The 21,060-nt window shown below is 49.3% G+C and overlaps 2 protein-coding genes across 2 annotated transcripts; one reads left to right on the top strand and one right to left on the bottom strand.

Annotated features, from left to right (window-relative positions):
- Positions 1-1,149: 1,149 nt before the first annotated feature.
- LOC122394359 (venom serine carboxypeptidase-like) lies at positions 1,150-8,016 on the bottom strand. Its single transcript, XM_043391193.1, has 8 exons — positions 7,825-8,016; positions 6,856-7,061; positions 6,189-6,296; positions 5,670-5,853; positions 5,289-5,435; positions 4,700-4,774; positions 4,381-4,547; positions 1,150-1,803 (listed from the first exon to the last, which is right to left on the bottom strand). Exons 2-8 carry the CDS (start codon positions 7,051-7,053, stop codon positions 1,234-1,236), a joined length of 1,449 nt encoding a protein of 482 aa, XP_043247128.1. The 5' UTR covers positions 7,054-7,061; positions 7,825-8,016; the 3' UTR covers positions 1,150-1,233.
- A 1,685-nt stretch (positions 8,017-9,701) lies between these two features.
- On the top strand, positions 9,702-13,895 carry LOC122394357 (venom serine carboxypeptidase-like). The gene is made up of 8 exons (XM_043391191.1): positions 9,702-9,837; positions 10,347-10,539; positions 11,186-11,287; positions 11,534-11,717; positions 11,877-12,023; positions 12,212-12,286; positions 12,501-12,667; positions 13,193-13,895. The coding sequence occupies exons 2-8, from the start codon at positions 10,357-10,359 to the stop codon at positions 13,745-13,747; spliced, it is 1,413 nt and encodes a 470-aa protein (XP_043247126.1). The 5' UTR covers positions 9,702-9,837; positions 10,347-10,356; the 3' UTR covers positions 13,748-13,895.
- Positions 13,896-21,060: the final 7,165 nt, after the last annotated feature.

The raw sequence follows: 21,060 nt of genomic DNA, 5'->3' as shown, positions 1-21,060 counted from the left end.
GGGCCATGGTGTGTTGGTTGCGTGGAGGTTATGAAATTGGACGTTGATGGGTCATCAACCGATTGTTACGATAATTCACAAAATGTCAGGTGCTTTGACGCATGTAAAGGTCATTTGATGGATGCTGTGTTGTTTTTAATCAAGCAATTCGAAAATCGTTCTTCGAATTTATTGTCGTCAGCGCAATACGAAACCATTTTCAGCTTGCTGCTCTAGGGAAATCCAAGTCTGCACGGTCATTTGAAAAGCTCAACGTTGAGCTAGATGTAGGTACATAAACACAGGACAGTGAACATCATGGCTTTTACTTTGACCGGCACTTTGACGTCACCAGGAAAATGAAAGTCAAAGCTGTAAGGTCATGTGACGTCATCAAGGGTCCTCAGACGGCTTTTGAACTGTCGATCGACGGGCTCTCCAACACAATCTTTGGCAGTGAGTTCCAAGAGTTAGCGGCGCGGTATGAGAAAGTAGGTACTATAGCGCCACCTGTGCGGTGTGGGGGCATGCCCGGCCAGATGGCGTATCGGTACACGCACTGCATCCAACCAACCACCACCAAATGTGCTGACCTGACCACTTTCACAGACCAAAGCAGAGTTAAGATCCGACCTGACCACTTCCACAGACCAAAACAGAGTTAAGATCCGACCTGACCACTTCCACAGACCAAAGCAGGGTTCAAATCTGCAGCTCCCTCACGCTTCCCTTTCCGTGCTGGCGGTCAATTTCACCAGACAACCGGTGGTTGAGGACAGGTTCACATCAACTTCCTCTCTGGGGTGATTCTTTGGGCGTCCCATCGGGACATTCCCGCCACAACCGGACGGTCTCTTCCGCTGCGGCTCACTGTCGGTGGTACATACGCACAGTCCAGTGCCTACACCCTATAATAGGAGTCCCATTGCTCTGTGATGGCCGAAAGAGCTTGCTCCCAACAAAACAAACGAGCTCAGAGGAATTGTGTTCGGACTATACCCGTGGCAGCAAAAGACACCAGACATAACATAATAATCAAGTGCAGGACCACATTCTAAAAATAATATTTTTAATAATAATGTAAAATAATACGATATTATCTTATTCACTGAACTCTGAACGCCCTGTAAGTATAATGAGGTCCTGGTCGACTGTAAGAAAACTAAGAAACAGTGGAACAAATGGTAGTGTATTTATGGTTCACGTGCACAAATCCGTAATAGCGACTAAAAACGCATCAGGTACGAGTCTGCATTAGGCTTTGAAGCCCTTTCCAGTGCCATCAGTGCCGGTGAACTTAGTGATCAGGGCGTAGCCCCACTCTGGCTGGTCGGAGGGCAGCATGTGGCCGCTGTTACGCACCATCACCTCGTGCAGGTTGTCGGCCACGCGCGCGTATCCGGCAATCTCGCCGTCCTCGCGCCAGATGTAGCGCTCGGCGGTACGGTACTGCTCAGCGCCGTGCCACTCGGCAGAGGCCAGCCACTGCTCCGTCAGCGTGTACGCGATGATGACGTCCAGCTGGCCGCTGTAGATCATCACCTGATAGCCACCGTCGAGCACGCCCTCCACCATCGGCTTCGACGAGTTCATCATGTCGGCCAGCAGGAAGGATTCGACGTCGCTGCCGTCGCTGAAGGGCGTGCTGCCCACGTGGATGGAGGCGCGCGTGGCCGGCAGGTTCAGGAAGTCGTTGTACGGGTTGGTGCTGATGTCGTTCGGGTCGATGGGGTAGAGGTAGTTGAAGTAGTTGACGAAACCGGTGACGTTGTAGTAGTAGGTCGGGTACGGCGTCTTGTCACCGTTCAGGATGACATCCCAAGACTGGAAGAATGCACAAAGGATGATTAACCCGCGCCCCGTAGGGGGGGGGGGGCCGAAACGGCCCCCCCCTGTCCTTTTCGGTCGATATCTCCTAAACGGCTGGAGATATCGCCACCAAACTTTCAGGACCCCTCCGGGCATCAATTTTGCACATTGTGACCAAAAATTTTTCCAGAGGCTATGATAGGTTGGCCACAAATGACGTCAGAGTGACGTCATGTTCTGTCATTTTCGACCGAAAAAAGACCTTCGCAAGAAGACCTGTCAGGACTACAGCTTTGAAGATACAGAAAAATGATCAAGACATAAAAGGTGTAGAATTGACAGGGCTACAAAACTGCTATCTCGAATTTATGAAATTTTTGAGTTTTGACCCCCAAAAATCAAAAAAGCATATTTTTGGATATATTCGCCAAAAAATCCAAAAAATTTTTGAGTTTCAAAAAAACCGGAATATATGTGATAGTGCCTACCGTCTTCTATCTACATACCAAATTTCAGATCGATACCTCGTTTTTTGGCCAAGTTATAGCGAAAAAACTGTTCAAAAATGATGACGTCAAATTGTCAAACTCAATTTTTGGCAATTCTAGAACTCGTAGAGCAAAACGAAGACCACCATTAGACTCCCCGTGACGAGCTGCATCGAATCGATACCCATTTTATGCAAAAATATCAACTTTGAAATTTGACCTAATTTGACCTGACCTTGACCTGACCTTCACAAAAACGTGACCTAGGCTGGCCCCAAAGGCTGCCTAACCCACATAATCGCATTTGTCATGTAAAATGGACCATAAAACATGTATCACACGACACATTCATATTGTGACCCCCGGTGACCTGACCTCGCTGTGACCTGACCTGGTATCAGTGACCTCAGATAGCAAAGTATGTGTTTGACGAACAATGTACCATCGATGGTTTTCAATAAATTACCAATTTACTCGCTTTCACAGCACATTTCTTGAATTGCCTGTGAACGGTGAAAATCTGACCTTTGACCTGACCTGTGACGTCATCGGTTTGACCTAGGTCAATGAAATTTGGTCACAAGGTAGTTCCCGGGTGGGGCTATCGAACGCCGTTTGAATTTTGAAAATCGGCCGGTAACTTTCCGAGATCTTAGGGGGGGGCCGATACGGCCCCCCCCCCCTACGGGTGGTAGGGTCCGCCGGTAGCCCTACGGGGCGCGGGTTAAGTTACTGCATTGTTGCGTAGTTAAATTCAACGCGAAATTGTATATCGCTCCTCGCTAATGGCTACAAATTTCTAATCGAACCGTGGACGATAAACCATCCGCAGCTTTTACCAGTCATGCACCCCAAACGACTACTGCGTTTCTGAGCCTCGATTTATCCCCCCCCCCCCGCGTCGACAGCATGTACAGGTCTCGCGGGTTTTAGCGGTAGGTTTTGCACCTAGAAAATTTAGTGTACTTCAGGCTATATCTTCGTCGTCTTAAGCTTTTAACCCTCGCCCGCACATGCCATTTTCCCATCCTAGAACGCACATGGGGGGGGGGGGGTGCCACCCCCCGCGCCATTTCGTTCCTGTTGGAGATAGAGCTTAGCGGTAACGACCAAAAAGATTGTTTGGGAAACGACGAATCCAATGATACCCAGAGTTACCTTTTCAGGTCAGTCATTGACCTTCCAGGTCAGGTCAAACTAAAAAATGTTGCTGTTTTGGGTCACCGTTGGATATCAAGTGCGCCATGCCTATTGCCTATCATATACCGATGACGATGTCGTTTTCTGGTGCCAAGCCAGCTAGAACCTCTTTGCCACACTACCCGACCAGGTTTTTGCTGCTGAGGTCATTTCAGGTCAAGTTAGGTCAAGGTCAATTATATGTGTTTGTATGTCTGTGTGTGTCTGTGTGTATACTGATGTGTGCACCGATTGTTTATGTGTCCATATTACATGCAATCATGATCTGAGAAGCTTTTACCAAAAATGCAGTCAAAAAACATCACAAAAAGTAAATTCCGCTTGCCTAAAACGCAATTTTCTTAGATGACCTAGGTTGACCTTGACCTTGACCTTGACATCTGTACATCGTCGAACAACATGTTCCATGATAGGTGGAGGGTAAGACTGGCAAAATAGGCCGAAATCAAGGTGTCAAAAGCTCACAAGGCCCATAGCCAACGCAAGATGTTGAGAATTGGCCATTTGGGTCATGACATGACCTGAAAAACAAGGTCATATCTCCGAAACCAAAAACTACAGAAACTTGAAATTTTCAGTGGACATCAGGAAAGGATAGAGGAGCAGCTATACGAAAAATCAGCCTCCTAGCTTTAAAAATGTTGAGTGCAGAGCAGAAAGACTACCTGGGGGGAGGGGTGGCAACCCCCCCCCCCCCATGTGCGGGCGAGGGTGAAGTGTTGAAGATGCGATCGATTTGTTGGGTAACAAGCCATGACCTTGTAAAATGGCTTCATCGTAGATCGATTAGTTTCTGAGATATAACCGGAAAAGTAAAAGTGCAAAACCTACCGCTTAATCTCGCGAGACCTGTACGTCTCTAAGCCTCGCATCACCCTCTCCACCCTCCTCTCGGTTCCCTCACGTGGAAGGCGGCGATGTAGTCGCCCTGCTGGATGAGCTCGGCCGTCCGGTCAGCGCCATCGTGGAAGTACTGCGCCTGGTTGGCGTCCACCAGCCCGATGCTGTAGAGGAAGTAGCCGTAGTCCAGCTGGTTGATCGGGTCCACCAGACCGTCACCGATAGCCATACCTGGGAGAAGCAGGTGAAGAAGGGAGGTAGTTTGATGGTTTTGTCGTATGGCATCTTGCTATTTCTGTATATGAATAAGACAGCGAGACTTTGTGGCATCTGTTGTAACGGTAGGCATTGATTGCATTGGAGATTAATTTCTCGGCCCTTACCTTTCAGGTTGATCTTCAGATTGGCCGTCGGGTTCTCTTGGTGAATCTTGTACGAAATAGATGGAACGTATTTACCTGAGAAGATCACAACGTTTTCATGAATCCAATAAATATGCACAGTTCATAAGCCGAAAGAGCAGATATCTGAGTCAGAAGTGCAAAAAGCTGGGCCTATTTTGTCCTTCTGAAGCCTTATTGATGCGCGGGCATTTCTCCAAAGCCACAGCCAGTTTAGTTGAACAGGAAGTTGGGAGACAACATCACTGAAGTTTCCCATAACGTTACGCAATTCTGCACTCATACTTTACGATCAAATTTCGCAGTCATGTTCCTTTACTTAAAAAAATGGCATGTTACGAAACGCTGTTGGTTTTTCGCTTCAAGCGTTACTTTTTAGGAAGAAAGGTCACTTTTTATCATTCTGAGAATTTAGGACGTGCGAACCAAGCGGTAAATTTCCACGTCTCGGTATGATAGCGCCAGATAGCACGGAGCAATGGGAGCTATCCCGAGGTGCGACAGTTGGTCCCGTTCCCATCCTGCTGCGGCTCCCCAGCCGAGGGGAGCGGCCCCAAAATGAGCAGCTCACCGGCATACGACTCTCCGGTGACGTAAAAGTCGTTGGACTGGTAGCTGTCGAAGAGGGTGAAGAACTGCGTGAGCGCCTCGTACAGGTCGCGAGCGACGTCCTCCTGGTTGCGGGCGAAGCCGGCCTCATCGTCGGTGAAGCTGAATCCTGCCGCATCACCGGCAAAACGAGACGTCATTCTGGGAAACTGGAGCTTAAGCCCACGTTTTCAATCTACATTTATGCTTAAATGCCTCAAATAAACTTGAGTAACACTCATATTTGTTCACAAAATAATACTGATGCAGCAATGAATCTGGAATAATAAGTATACAGTAAACAAAGAATTAAGGCGCCTCCCATCACCAGCAGCTGTATGAAGGACTAAGTAATTGCCCATACCGGTTCCCACTGGGTTGTCGATGTAGAGCACGTTGTGTGTGTTTGTCCAGGTGAGCTCGCGGGGCACCAGGTTCAGGTCGAGGTCAGCCCCGAACGGACCGTTCTCCACGAACAGGCCGTAAAGACTGGAGGCGCCGGGACCTCCCTGGAGCCAGAGCAGCAACGGTGCGTCCTGGGGCGCCTCCTGCACGGGTGGACGGAGGTCGGAGACCACGGTCAGGGCGTTCGGCTGAGGTCAGGGTTGATATGCTGGACGAATTTTGCCTTCAAATACGTGGGTGTTATTTCCTTGGAAACTGTCCGAAACTTTGACAATCTCTGATGAGAAGCTGCTCCCACAAACACGTGTGGTGCGACCAGTTTCTTAATAAATTTCGCAGTGAATAGTTGTAGTTCCGTTCGAGTCAATAGCTTTGATTCAATGTCCCTCTATAAAGAAGATGAAGAAGGAACGTCGTTTTCATCGAAGATGAAGATCATCGTTTTCATCTCGGCACCAGTTACCCTGTACATACTCACCTTGCACTCGAAGAACCAGAAGAAGGAGTTGGAGTTGTACTCCTTGTTGACGGTCAGGTAGCCCGAGTAGCTGGTTACATTCTCGCCGGCACCAGGCAGGCCAATCACCTGCAATGTCAGATCAAATGTGACATATATCCCGTGTAGAGCATGATGTTAGGTGAAACGGATGATTCGTTACACATAAACAGCAAAAGTTACATATCAGAAAAGAAACAGGTCTAAAGGTTATTCACAGATAATATCTCCATATAGACTGTTAGCGAACTTGTGAATCTCCTTCTGCCCTGTTCACGGGCCTGTCCAGCTCACCCTGCTTTGTTTGCAGGCCTGTCCAACTCACCCTGCTCTGTTCGCGGGCCTGTTGACTCTGTTCGCGGGCCTACTGACTCACCCTGCTCTGTTCGCGGGCCTGTTGACTCTGTTCGCGGGCCTACTGACTCACCCTGCTCTGTTCGCGGGCCTATCCAGCTTTTGCATGTACTCACCCTGCTCTGTTCGCGGGCCTGTTCATCTCACCCTGCTCTGTTCGCGGGCCTGTATATCCACTCACCCTGCTCTGTTCGCCGACCTGTTCAACTCACCCTGCTCTGTTCGCGGGTCTGTTGACTCTGTTCGCGGGCCTGTCCAACTCACCCTGCTCTGTTCGCGGGCCTGTCCGACTCACCCTGCTCTGTTCGCGGGCCTGCTCCAGCTCGCCGGCCTCAATGAGCGGAGTCAGGAACAGCGGCTCGCCGGGTTCACCGGCGCCCGGCTGCAGTTTTCGACCGACATCGGCCGGGTAGCGGCGGTTCAGCGGTGACCTCAGCAGCGCCTGGGTCGGCACCGCCGACAGCAGGACGGCCAACAGCAGCAGCGGCAACATCGCGATCCCTGGGCCGGGAGAAGCGACAATTTTATTGGCACTGGTACTTGTCCCTCCCTCCCTCAAAAATTTAATTTGGGAAAAGGTCTATAATGTTTGTACCTACCTGTCTATTTTCAGCTCAGTTATACATTTCGTCGAGGATCACGACGTCACTTTATTTTTGATACTGGTTTGAAGCTCTCATATAACTTACTTTTAAATAATAATAGGCGAAGTATTTTAAATATCGATAAAGTGAAAGGAGCAATCATGACATCATAGATACCGTGAGTCATAAGTGAACAAAATAAAAGCAATTACTGTAGCAACCGCTTTTGAATACCTATTAGCCGTTTTCACGACGGGCTATCCGGCGAATGCACCTAATTTGACCAAATCTGCACCGAATCTCTTTTACAGTAAATATCTTCATTTTTTAATTTATTTCAGTGTTTTAATCGATGACACTCTCTGATAATATGATAAAGCAGGCATATAAGCAATTAGCGCAACCCTAGCTGATAGCTACTAAGAGATACACTGAACCTAATTTAACCAAATCTGCACCTAATCTGCACCAAATGTGCACCAAATGTGTACCAGATATCCGTCGTAAAAACGGCTATTACCACATTGAAACTGAGTTTCATAAAATACAACACTCGCAAATAATCTAAAAATAATGCAAACCGTTTCGGTTCAAATTAGTTATATCATGTTATATTCGTTTCAAATTTCGCTTTAATGCAGGTTTTAATTGACACACAAAAAGGCAAACAAACGCCTTACCTCTGACGTGTTATACGAACCAGGTGTGACTGCCGCACCAATGGATGAAGACGCTCTCTTTATCGACACATTGGCTCAGCCTCGTCCGCCATAACTATCATCATCCTCACGCTGATACCACACACATTGGCAGGTGGAAAAATCCCAGCGGCTCCCCGCCAATTCAAAATGCGTTCTGAGTTACACAACGTCAAACCACATAACGTACACGTGTCTTTTTTAATCTGACGATTTAATTCGTCATGTAGTCCCAGGAGGCTCCATGCTTGATAAATCTGCATAGTCTTTGTTTCGTCGGTACTTGATAGCAATGACCAATATTAAAAAACAGCAACAAAACAATTCTGAAGATACAGTTTTCCTCGCCGGAAATATCACATTTCTCCAGGCCGATGAGGTGGAATCTACCTCCTCCCTGTTTCGCATCTAATTGAGCTAGAGTCTCACGAAAAAAACGAGGGTATGCACCGTTACGAGACTCAACGACCGGTGCCCGATTTTAAGGTTTCAGGTCAACCGGTGGCCTCTGAGGTCAGCTCAAGTGCCTCAAGGTAGATATTCGATTTTTGGCGAATATATTCGCCAAAAATGGCCGCAGAGTCTCAGCTTTCGTACCATCGCTTTCGCTATGTTCTAATGCGTTGCACGATATACTTTTTGTTTGGGTTAGGTCAACTTAACCCGCGCACCGACGGGGGTCTGCGCCAACTTCGCACCGACGGGGGGGGCGGATGACCGCCCCCCCCCCCTGAGATCTCGAGAACGAAGCAAGATAGCGACAAGCGGTAAACGGCATCGGATACGCACGGTCAAGATCTACAATTTTTACAAAGGTCATTTTCAGGTCAGGTCAAAGATGACGTCACAGGGGTCGAAAAAGTCAAAATGGCGGCGCTAGATATGGAGAGTTTTTCTCGAATAACTTTCGAATTAGTCAAGATAGGAACAAACTAAGGGCATCATCGTGATCCTCTCGTCAATCCGCATCGAATGATATATATGTTGACCTCGAAAGGTCAAGGTCAAAGGTTGACCTCCGTTCACGTGACCTCGAGGTCATCATGTATATCATTCGATGCGTCTGAACACAAATGACGAGCTGAACACAATGAGACCATCCACGCGTCTGTATCTTGTTCCTGTACGGAGTTATTGGCCAAAAACCTTTGGTGACCTTTGATGACGTCACATGACCTCACAGCTGCCCAACAGCAAAACAGACCTCAAGGTAGTGAAGGTTGATCGTATATGAAGTCATGTATGGTATATGGGGCCATTCCGACCCGTTTTAGTGGTAAAAACAGGGAGTTGATTTTTCCCCCATTGACTTATAATGGGGAGGTCGCGAAATTGACCTGACCTTAGGTCACCGATATCAAAATTCCGAGATATACAAATTGTAGCTACTAATGACCTAATAACATCCTGCGACTTTCAAAGGCCTCCGACATCTACTGTAGCTCTGGCACGGTGACAAAGTTGCAAAAAAGTGACTTGAGGTTGGGTCATTCAAAGTGACCTGGTGACCTGACCTTGAAAGGTAGGAGGTTCAAACTTGCACACCATGTGTAAAATTGATGAGGGAATAGTCATACCAAATTTCGCGGCGCTACGCGCCGCGGTTTTCCCGCTATTTGCGAAAAACCTCAGGGGGGGCGGATATCCGCCCCCCCCCCGTCTGTGCGCGGGTTAAGGGCTGACCTCAGGTCAAGTTCATGTCAAAGCTATTGAGGTCACGAAGTTTGTCTATTTGTGACAGAGTGCTGACGTCACACGGGCTAGACTTCAGATAGCTCCCCCATGGGGAGGGGGAGCGCTGTCTGTGGGGGGGGAGGGGTACACAGCTGTTGCCGGTCACCAGGGTACGGGCCGCTGTGTTTATACAAATGACAGCGTCGTTGTGGACCCGGCGAGGAGGCCAGATTCGTTCTCTGTCCACCGACAGCGCAGAAGCCGGCTGGCGCACGAGAGGAGCATCTCAGGGAGTGGCGGCTGAAGTCCTGAGTTTCAACGGTGAGTAGACGACGGGAGTGTAGGTAACGTGTGATCCACGTGTCGAGTTACTACTGTTGATCGATCAGCCAGCTTACAAACATTCACACATGTGTATTGCTGCACTGTTATTACACTCATATCGACTGTCTGTCGATCAGACAGGAAATACGTGAAAGCCCTGCATTCTATGATGTTTTCTTTATGCATACGCCATGCATGTCCGAAGGGATAAGTAGTGGAAACTAATTGATGACGGTGGAAAATATACTGCATCTTATGTAATGCTCGAGATGCTCTCAGAATGTGAAGAAAACGTCTCGCAGCACCACCAAATTTGAGCGTTTTCATGTGAAAGGCTTTTAAATAAGTAAGAAAGCCTAAAGACCAGTTGACCTGATATGAAGCAAATCATTTAGAACATGTTTATTGTTTATGGTCTCAATAGAATAATGCATATGCTCTCGTCACGAAAAGTTGTGCACCACACAGCATCTTACCGATATCTCACTCGATTCGTCCTTGTGCAGATCTGAGGCCATGCATTTTGCCGCTGTTCTGGTGGCGGCCCTGGCCGTGACCGCTCACGGGCTGCGCTCACCCCTGGGAAAACACTTCCCTAAGAGCACACGGCGCGTGGCGCCCGGTGTCGGCGGCGAGGCGCTCTTCCTGACGCCCTACATCCAGGCGGGAGATCTGGAGACGGCCAGGAGTCTCAGTAAGGTGAGTGCGCGGTGGAATAGTAAAGCAATTAGTGAGGGGTGGTGGGGTCGTGTGGGAGAGTCCACTCATCCCTCCACGAATGCGAACGCTTTTGAGAGCGACAGTCCACCGACTGTAGTGGATTTTCGCTTTCAAAAACTGAACACAAATTCAGTCCTGTGAAATCGATCATCGAGGTCTCGAGATCGATCTCTCGACCCATCGCTATTTACATTTTTTTGGTATAAAAACGGGTGTGTAAGCGACGTAAAAATCAGCTTTATTGTGTGGGTAAGAACACAGAGTTTGGCTGCTGAGACTGGCCAGCTGGAGGATCAAAGTTCACTTTTGTCTTTTTACGAGACACGCATAAATGTTTACTGATACGTTTCCCTGTTCAGTTATGTAAGTGAGGCGAGTTTTTACAGTCTTTTTGTTTTGCGACGAGGCCTTTGCAGTAGATGTTCTGTTCTACGAATGTGTTGTATCCCGAATAATGTCGCATCCACACAACGTAACAGGTATGGCAATAAAATACCGAGATTTTGTGCACGCTTTATTGCGGCTGACCGTCGGATAGCTAATGATGTAGGTCGGATTATATATTATTACGGGCAGTGTCACTGGAAAACCCACCGTCTCCCTCACAAAACTCCATTTGTTTTAGGTGTCGGGCCTTGACGGTTACAGCGATGTGAGCTACTCGGGATATCTGACAGTGAACGGAAACTACAACTCCAACATGTTCTTCTGGTTCTTCCCTGCAGCGGTAAGCGAAATACTAAACTGCAAAAGATCAATTATTATTTCTAAAAATCTTTTCTCTGCATACGCTGATCATTAATTGCTTCTCAGAAGAGGTTATGACATGTCTCAACTGTCCAGCCACTGCCCTGTTCCTCTCCTAAATGGAAATTTGTAACCGAGCTCGCTTTTCAGGAGAATCTAGAGGGATCTCCAGCGCTCGGTCACATGTTCTCTTCTCCTGAATTATATATCTCGGATCGCTCCTCAGGAGAGCCCGGAGACGTCGCCGGTGGCGCTCTGGCTCCAGGGCGGTCCCGGAGGCTCCAGCATGTTCGGCCTGTTCGTGGAGAACGGTCCGTTCGGCCTGGACGAGAACATGAACCTGGTGCCCCGCAACCTCACCTGGGTCAATCGGCACAACATGCTCTACATCGATAACCCTGTCGGCACCGGTAAGATAATCGACGGCTTGTTGGCAAAACTGCTAAAATTGATAGAACCGAGTAAAGCGCTGGCTGATTTTTGGATTTTCCTTCGCTAGTCCCAGCCGACATTGAGGCCCCAGACGGTGACATGTGACGGCCTGTGACCTGTCCTCGGTGCCCCCGCAGGATTCAGCTTTACCGAGGACGACGCTGGCTACGCCACGAACGAGGCAGACGTGGGCCGTGACCTGTACGAGGCGCTGACGCAGTTCTTCACCCTCTTCGACAGCTACCAGTCCAACGACTTCTACATCACCGGCGAGTCGTACGCCGGTACGTGTCGTGTGATGCACGGTCGTTTAGTTAGCGTACAGCTAACAGGTGACATGGAACTGAGTGTGACTGTGAATGTATAACTTTCCAAACGCTAAGCAAGTGTACTAATCAACATCAAACTTTCATTTAGCATTTATGCTTATGCCAAACAATGCTAAACACAATGATGCATCATTTCTTTTCAGGAAAGTATGTTCCGGCCGCTGCCTACACTATCAACCTAAACAACCCAACTGCCGAGCTGAAGATCAACCTCAAAGGTGAGACGACATTGCTGGCCGTTTCTTGTTCATAGGGTTTGCCGATGAAATGCAAAAAAGAAAGAACTTGAAAGACTCAAATTTTTACAAAAGGGCTTATTTTTGCATTCACCAATATTCCATTTGCGAAGTTCTTACAACACTGACTTGATCATATTATCGGGAGCTCTGTTCCAGATAATGGCCCATTTTATCGTTGCTTTCTCGCTCTCAGGTATCGCGGTGGGTGACGGCCTTGTCGACCCCATCAACCAGCTGGACTACGGCACTATGCTCTACAACGTTGGACTCATCGACGCTGAGCAGAAGGTCTTCTTCACGGAGAAGGCCCAGGAGACTGCCGACCTCATCAACCAGGAGAAATTCATCGAGGCATTCCACGTCAGTAATTTACGAATTCCTAAGGTTCTGCATATGATTGAATGTTATCGTGAACAGACAATAATAAGCTGCTGTTTTTGTCTTACAGCACTAAAAATAAAAAAATAAAAATAAAATGACGACGGCAATTTATATCTCAAACCTACCAGGTAGCAATTCATCTATGCTCATGAATATGCAGATACTTGTATACTAATAACCGCAAAGCACTTTACGTACTGCTTTTGAGCTCCGCTATTAAAATCGATGTGCGAATTCATTGAATCATTGAAGCGAATTCAGAACAAAGGACAAAGATCCATACTGGTTGTTGTTTTCGAATGGCAAGGCAGGTATTTACAGCTCAGCAGCGTTTCACGTCTTCCAGCCAAGTTGCCGGAGTTGGCTGCTGACCTGAGTGATAGCATATAAATCATAAATGACAGCATATATCTCAGGCATTTAGATTTAATTCTTATCATGGAGCATTGAGCTTCGGAATGGATGAACATTGTTGTTTACAAGCATGTTTCATTGTGATTTCAGACCTGGGACATCGTTCTGAACGGTGACAAGACGCCATACCCCACCTACTACAAGAACGTCACCGGCTTCGACAACTACTTCAACTACCTCTACCCGGTGGACCCTTACGACGCCGTGCCCTTTGACGAGTACCTGAACCTGCCGGCCACGCGGGAGGCCATCCACGTCGGCAGCAGGCCCTTCAACGACGGCAGCATCGTGGAGACCTACCTGCTCGCAGACATGATGAACTCGTCGAAGCCGATGGTGGAGGCGGTGCTGGACGCCGGCTACCGGGTGATGATCTACAACGGCCAGCTGGACGTCATCATCGCCTACACGCTGACGGAGCAGTGGCTGGCCTCTGCCGAGTGGCACGGCGCCGAGCAGTACCGTACCGCCGAGCGCTACATCTGGCGCGAGGACGGCGAGATTGCCGGATACGTGCGCGTGGCCGACAACCTGCACGAGGTGATGGTGCGAAACAGCGGCCACATGCTGCCCTCCGACCAGCCAGAGTGGGCCTATGCGCTCATCAACAAGTTCACTCATCCGAACGATGCTCAGTTTGTCTGAGAATAGATGTGACTGTGTGTCCCTTCAATGTCTCAGTGTTATCAATGTTGATGTGCTCACAACGCTGTTCCTACAAATGGCAATAACGTTTGAATGAAAATAATAAAACTGCCGCCCATCCATGGCGGAGGCATGCATTTTACCTTCAGACGATGTTTGTTTCAGAACGAGAAATGACGTCAGAGTGACGTCATGTCGGCCGATTTTCATGCAAAATACTGAATTACGGCAAACGCTCTCAGGAGCTCAGTTTTAACCCTCGCCGGCACGGGGGGGGGGGGTTGATGCAACCCCCCCTAAGGTTTTTTCGCGAATAACTCGCGTAAAAAGCGGCCGATCGCGACGAAACTTTCAGTACCCTCGCATTGATCAATTTTACACCTACCCTGAAAATTTCATGACCCTGACCCCAATGACCTTTGACCTGTGACCTCTTTTCTGTGACCATGTTTGGCCGAAATCGCGGTTCGGCGCATGTCGGCTCGCATTAGCCGTGCGTTTGCAAGCTTTTCGTGGTTTCAAACGTTCAAACATGTGATTTGATGTTGCTCCCGTGCATTAGGGTGGGTGTCAAGGTCACCTGAAGGTCAGGTCAGGTCACTGACCTTTGGTGACCTCGGGTGACCTCGGTTCACTTTTTCGAGTTTTACATGTTTCTAGGCTAGTTTTTGGAGCTGAATTCGAATTTAGCAACCATTTGAACATTTACGAAGTAGTTTTGGTGCCTTCGTAACATGTTACGAAGCTGTCCGAGGCGGTTGACACGTATTACGAATACCCGTCACAACCCCTACCGGGTGACCTGACCTGACCTGACCTGACCCGACCTGGTCTAAATGCTTAAAGACATCATCTCTGATCAAAACTAACACGATATTCGTGATCAGCACCCCGGAAAACCACATAGCAGCCACACTTTACGACTTTCTAACAGGTCCCGATTTTCCCGGTTTTCGGGTCATTGACCTGACTTGGAAGGTCACCCGATGACCTAGGACCTTAAAATTGGGTATCATCGGCTTCCTCTCGTGACGGGCAACACGCTCGTTTTTTTCCGCGAAGCTCTAGCTCGATCAGGGGCCAAACGCGAGGGGGGGGGGTGTCGTACCAACCCCCCCCCCCCCTTGTGCCGTCGAAGGACTCAAAATGGCCTGTGCCGGCGAGGGTTAACCTTCCGACGATGTTTGTTTGAATACGCGAACATAAGCGAGGTGTTTTTTTTTTTTTTTAGTATGGAAACGAAACAAAAAATGTGACGTCGACAAATCAGGGCATAGCTCATCGTTGAAGCTCAGCAGCAGCTGTTTGAACCTCTAGTTTCCGGACCCGTCCACAGATGTCTCTGCACCCGCCCTGCGGGACGGTCAATGGTCGCTGGGTGGCCGTGCGGGCTGAGCGGGGTCGAACGGCGCACCTGGCCGGGACGGGATCCACCCTCCGCGTGCCGCGTGTCACTCTGTCAGCGACAGACAAAGGACAGGACGCACCGGACGGCCGCGGTTACCCCCTCCCCTCTCCCTCCCCCTCCGCTGACCACCCACGGGGCCGGCCGCCGCGCGGAGACGGTCGGCCAGACACCGCGGCGACAGGTATCATTAGGGTTCCTGAAAATGTCCGCGCCCCAGCGGCTAATGACGTGGCGCTGGCAGGAGGAATGTGACGCGCTGAGAGGCGCGGTGTCACCGGGGCCGAGCTGTCACTGACCGGCGGACACCGCCACACTGAGGGATCCAGAAATTGAGCTGCTGCGGGGGACAAACTCTCCAAAAAATTTCCGAAACACGAAAAACTCCTCGGATTTCGCCACTGGTGAATCCCAAAAGACAGCCTCGGACGCTGTGGGGGATACCCCCAAAAAGTTTCTCCAAAGCTAAAAAAGCTAATCGGATGTCAATTTTTGAGGCACTGCTGTGCCGTTTAAAATAAACTTTTCTTTTATAGTTGTTTAGTTTTCCTTTTGTTAACTAAAACTGCAAATTTTGGTCCATTTCGGGCGCTGCAGGAGGGGTTGGAGCAATGCCCCTCTTGGCTCCACCAATGGGTTTCGCTGCCTAGTGCCTTGCTGCGCCGTTCAAAACAGTTTTTTTACCTAGACGCAACTGTTCACTGTTCAGTTTTCATTCTTTTCCAGAAAACAACATTTTTTTTCGCCCAATTATGGCCGCTCAAATGCCAACCCCTTTGCATCCCCAGTGCACTACCAATGGTGTAAAGTAGGCACAACTGCCAGATATTGTCGCTTTTTATTTTGTATGCATAGCTCAGTGGTTCAGTTGACAGACGGTTTGATGAACGTTAGACAGCGGACAGACGGTGTAGGAGTTCATTGCGCTTTGACAGCCGTTGCATTCAGGAATGCGAAGTCATGAAAATTTCGAACAGCATATCATTCGGTGATTTACGGGCTCCGTCTATTGTTTCTGGCTTCCGGTAAAAAAACTGGTTTTGAATGTTACTTGAAGATGCTTGAAGATTGAAGATATTTTGAATGTGGCTTGAAGAAGAAGTCTCGAGAGATATATCGTCATTTCACAGCATATATCTGCGGCAGCAGGGGCAGCATTGATATACTTTTTCTGTTTCTTTGTTATTAGTTTCTATTTGTATAATTCATTTTTGATACTCGTTTCAATTTCCAAAAACTTCGGTCTGGCAGCTGGACTGGACATGCAATGCGAATAGCAATTCACTATTTGCAAATAATCCCATTCAAATTCGGCCTGTTGCACCGGATGCCAAAACGAAGGAATGGGGCTTCCTGCACACAATAGCACCTGGTATGTTAAGTCGCCAGAAAAACAGCTCCAGAATGGTCAGGTATGCGGAGTAGAGGCCCTAATCGTCGGCGCATCTTAGGAAAGACGGCGGCCAGCTGGCAGAGGCTCGGTGGGCGCCGACTTTCCTGTCCGTCTGCACGGGAGATGCCGCCGCCAGATGGCGTGCTCCACTGCTGCGCTGAGTGGCTGTGGCTTGAGCTGAGACACACGGGGTCCTCCCTGGCGTCGATAGCGCCCCTTGGCAGCCTCTGCTGACGTCAAAGCTCCCCAGTTTCGCCTCTTGGTTCGTCTACAAGCGTCAAAGAGTGCTCCTGACCCCAAAGGTTCTGAATGACACTGCGTAAATCTCGGTTATGACATAAATAACATGACTGAGATGTTAGTTCTATCACGCCCCCTCACGTTATACAGTGGATACAGTAATAGGATAAGCCATATATGGCTTATCCTATTCGTAAACGATGTTTGAATGCAAAACCTAAAGCTTTATGGGAATTTCGATTTTTTGTTTGAAAACAGGGACACAGTCTGAGCCTGGGTACCACTCCAATAGGCACAACCATCAACCATGATATTGAGGTGTTTGCGCATCAACATGCCACCGGCTGGCGTCGTCTTCTCCAGTGGCAACCTTCTCTGCGGGGGGGTCTCCGTTGACAGCTCTACGTTTCCCTTATGCCAGCTGACGTCACGCCAGGTCACCTCCACAGTGACGCCGACTGACGTATATCTTCGATGACGTGCGGCTGTGCCGATTCAGAACCGCCATCGACGGCCTCTCGTGTCCGACATCAACATTCGTCCATAAGCGGCACCGCCATAGGCTCCGACGCTTCTGGTACGACCGGCCGGCCTCCCGAAATGGTCAGCCAGGTGTGCAGGAAGTGGGCATTACACTCGGTGTCCAAAGCAGCCGATCAGCAATTCAGATTGAGACACGACGTATGTGTACTAGTAGCAGGTGTCTGCTGGATGTGCAGCTATCGATTTGCGTCATGGCCTCGATTTCGTCATGCTCACAACCATAATGAGGAGTGACTGAAAGGGTGGCGTGAAACTGACAGATGGCGGAATGCTGTTACATTAAGGCGCCGACGATTGGCAAATAAGATATCGTCGCACACACAGGAAGTCATTGCAACATCTCGGAGCCTGTAAATATAATCTGGACAGGTATTGTATTGAGAGTACCTTATGAAATTCACGATACAAATATCAAGAAACAACATTTCGATACGACGGCGCTGATGAAGTCGTAGAGACGAAACCGGTACTCCATTCATGTAATTGTTTTTTCATATTTGTATCGTGAATTTCATAAGGTACTCTCAATACAATCTCGGAGCCTTTATTCTGATAGCCATGTATGTATGTACGTGGTAACACTATTTCGTGATTTTCTACGGGTCAGATTAGTCAAAATTGAGATGCAGTTTGTCCAGAACGATAGTCGAGCTGCACCTGAGGAGAACGAATCATTTTCCTCTCTGTTACAATTTGTATTAGGTATGTCAAATGCTCCGTTTACACTGGATGACTGCCGGAAAAGGCGGTATCGTAAAATGGTTGATGACTGATTTTCATCGTCAGAGCCATTGCAATGTGACTGCATGGAATCAGCAATGACTATCAGTCATAAAGAGAGAATTGAAATGCATTTGATTCTTAAAAATTCAAGAAACTGTTTTTTATATACCTATAGACAGTTTAGTTGCGCTTATGACTCACGGTACTGGCAAACGCTGCTACGCACGGCCGGATTTGAGTTCTGAGGTTTGGAAATCCCTGACAGCTTTTGGACTTATAACGGACTTCATTCGCGCAAGGGCTTGCAATTTTCCAGGCACAAGTAGCCAAATTTAAACTGCTTCAGGTCTTTGTCGGTTCTTGCTAAGCTGACGGTTAGAAAAAGGATTTCTGGTTCGGTCGACCACCACGTAAAACTGGCACCCTTACGTTTTCCAGGTTTTATTTTCGGCATCTTTTCATGTTTTAGGGGTGCCATATGAAATCGCTTGTCCTCCGCCTGGTCTCGGGGTGAAGCGCCGCGGCCCGGGCCGCGGCCGTCACGTGACCTCGTGCCCAGTCACCCCCGACGGGCCGATCTGAGCTGATCGGTGTCCCGGGGAGTGGCCGTCAGTTCCGGCTGGACACCTGGACCGGCCGCCGGCCACCGCTGAGTTACCGAGACGGCCCCATCGACTTCATCGGCTGCCATCGATGCAGGCGCTCACATTTTTCATGTCGTGCCTCGCCATGCATTAGCCACAGCGCCCGAACACTCCTCGAAAGAACGTGAATCGCATGCGCCGCCTGTAAGTGGGCACCTTCGCTCGAGCCCGCCAGGTGAACAATGACATACAGTACTGATAGTTCAGTTCGCGGAAAACACTGACGTGCAAGCATTTCGTTGAAATCGGCCGACCAGAGTTCGACTTTCAAATATTTCGTGGTATGGCACACAGGCTATCAAATAAGTCCTAAAAATAAGCCGCGATTTATCATTGCACTCATGAAAATAACAACTGAGTAATAGGCTATACGACTAATCAATGAATAAAAAAGAAGAAAAGGATAATATTGAAAAATATGTGCATCGAGCATTGCATTCCTTTTACTTAGACAACAATAGTTGAACCTACCAATGAGCTTATGGTTGGCTGTGTGAAATACCGAGACAGTAATAATTCAACTGACCCGTATACCTGTGCAGTATGCATCCATTTTCAAATGCAAATGTACCTTTTATGTCAAGTACGTACGTAAGGCGGTTTAATAAGCAATTAATCCATTTAGAGTATGGCTTGGACCTACGGTGACGGACTTGGTGTAGCCAAGCGTGACATTAAGGACTGCCAGATGTCCTAAAAGTTGAACTACTGGCTAACGCTAATGCAATCTGACAGCTAATGTTGATAAAACTTACTGCTTAGCTCGTAAGCTAGGGTTTATGGGCTTTATTTTGCCGGCCGGGAGCCTAAAGGGGCCGCAGCTTACAACAAAGAATATCAAGTAGATGATATCACATCAGGATTTCATAACTTTCCACCTCATGTAATTTATTACAGTATAGGTTGTAAGAGCGATACAAGGTAAATAATCTGCTAAGCTGTAGTGTAAGGTCAGTCATGTCCGGGTAAATGTAAAAACAGTAACTCAATGTTACCGTTTTGCCATGAACCTCGATCTTGAGACGAGGCCGCAGTATAAAACATTTGTGCTCCCCTTTGGCAAAGAGGACAATTGACATGAAGCCCACGACATTTGTGCTATCGCCGGCATACGTTTGAAAAAGGCAGTTGAGCGGTAAAAATAGGAAAAAGAAAGTTGATCTCTAAAACATATAGGGCATAGGCCGCTTGGATGGAAGATGCTTTGTAAATTAATTATGAATTAAATAACATGGTAGCACGCATTTTATATAGCAGTGAAATGCCGGCTGTTAGGTCGACTGCCCACCGATGTCGGCTGAATGTTCGATGCCTCTCTCCTCAGTCCAGAGTCTCCACCTGACCCAGCAGCGGACGCCCGGCGCGCGCCGAAATATGTCACCGCTGAGCCGCCGGCGTCTCCGAGCGAGCGAAGGGCCGCTGCTCGGTGCTCACTGCTCACCTTGGCATCACCTTTGAGGTACGCAGCGAGCGCGGCCGCCCGCTGCTGACGTCACGGCCGGTGGCGGCGGCACCAGGCTGTCTCGCGGCGCTCCTCGCCCCCCGCCGGGCGCGGAATCCCCGCCGAGTGGCCCGCCCGAATGCCGATGAGGCCAGCATTCCAGGTGCGCCGGGCGCGCCAGCTCGTTTGTCACGCGGCCCTGGAGAAATCGTCCCGCGCCGTATTGGGAAACAGTTAAGTCTGGGGTCGACCGGAGGGGCGCCGCCGGGGCCCCGCGCTGCCGGCCGGCCGGCGGACGCCCCGCCGCGAGGGTCGTCGCCGCGCCAAGCTGTCTAGCGCCGGATGGCCGCACCTGCCGGCGAGGTCGCCGGGCCGGGCGCGCGCCGCGCCTTCGCCGGCCTCTGCTGAGACGCTGTTTTTGCGTCAGCGCGCGGCGCAGAGGCGGAGACGTCTCCTCTCGGCCCACGCGGCGCTGAGCCGCTCCTCTGCCGCCCGGGCCCGGACCCCGCCGGTTGGCACACGGCGAAAGGACGCTGGCGCGTGGTGCGGGCATCATGGCGGACCGCCTAGCGATCTGACACACTGTCAGGCGGTCCAGTCAGCCATCAGCGGGAGCTGACATAATGACAGACAGACCGATGGACATAGTAACAAGACAGACGTGAACTGGATGCCACATCACATAGACTATAACGCCATGCAGTCGATTAGCAGGGCCTGACACCACAACAGGCTCTCTCTCTCTCTCTCTCTCTCTCTCTCTCTCTCTCTCTCTCTCTCTCTCTCTCTCTCTCTCTCTCTCTCTCTCCCCCTCTCTCCCTCTCTCGCCTGTCTCCATCCGGAGATGGCAGATATCGCCGCTCGGCCGTGCAATCTGCAAGCTGAACTCTCCGTTCTATCGTCCAGCTGGCAGAGCTGCAACTC

The sequence above is a fragment of the Amphibalanus amphitrite genome, unplaced genomic scaffold (genome assembly GCF_019059575.1).
Source record: "Amphibalanus amphitrite isolate SeventyFive unplaced genomic scaffold, NRLGWU_Aamphi_draft 000587F_arrow, whole genome shotgun sequence".
Taxonomy (NCBI): Eukaryota; Metazoa; Arthropoda; class Thecostraca; order Balanomorpha; family Balanidae; genus Amphibalanus; species Amphibalanus amphitrite.
The sequence above is the reverse complement of the archived record's forward strand: the minus strand, read 5'-3'. Positions and strand labels throughout refer to the sequence as shown.

What these genes read in the sequence shown, in the direction of transcription:
- LOC122394359 (XM_043391193.1), bottom strand. Translation starts at nt 7,053, where the DNA reads ATGTTGCCGCTGCTGCTGTTGGCCGTCCTGCTGTCGGCGGTGCCGACC. An exon ending in AGGCCCGCGAACAGAGCAGG is followed by an intron (nt 6,297 to 6,855) that starts GTGAGTCGGACA and finishes CTGACATTGCAG; the next exon opens with GTGATTGGCCTGCCTGGTGC. An exon ending in CGACAACCCAGTGGGAACCG is followed by an intron (nt 5,436 to 5,669) that starts GTATGGGCAATT and finishes GTGATGCGGCAG; the next exon opens with GATTCAGCTTCACCGACGAT.
- LOC122394357 (XM_043391191.1), top strand. Translation starts at nt 10,357, where the DNA reads ATGCATTTTGCCGCTGTTCTGGTGGCGGCCCTGGCCGTGACCGCTCAC. An exon ending in CGATAACCCTGTCGGCACCG is followed by an intron (nt 11,718 to 11,876) that starts GTAAGATAATCG and finishes GTGCCCCCGCAG; the next exon opens with GATTCAGCTTTACCGAGGAC. An exon ending in CACCGGCGAGTCGTACGCCG is followed by an intron (nt 12,024 to 12,211) that starts GTACGTGTCGTG and finishes ATTTCTTTTCAG; the next exon opens with GAAAGTATGTTCCGGCCGCT.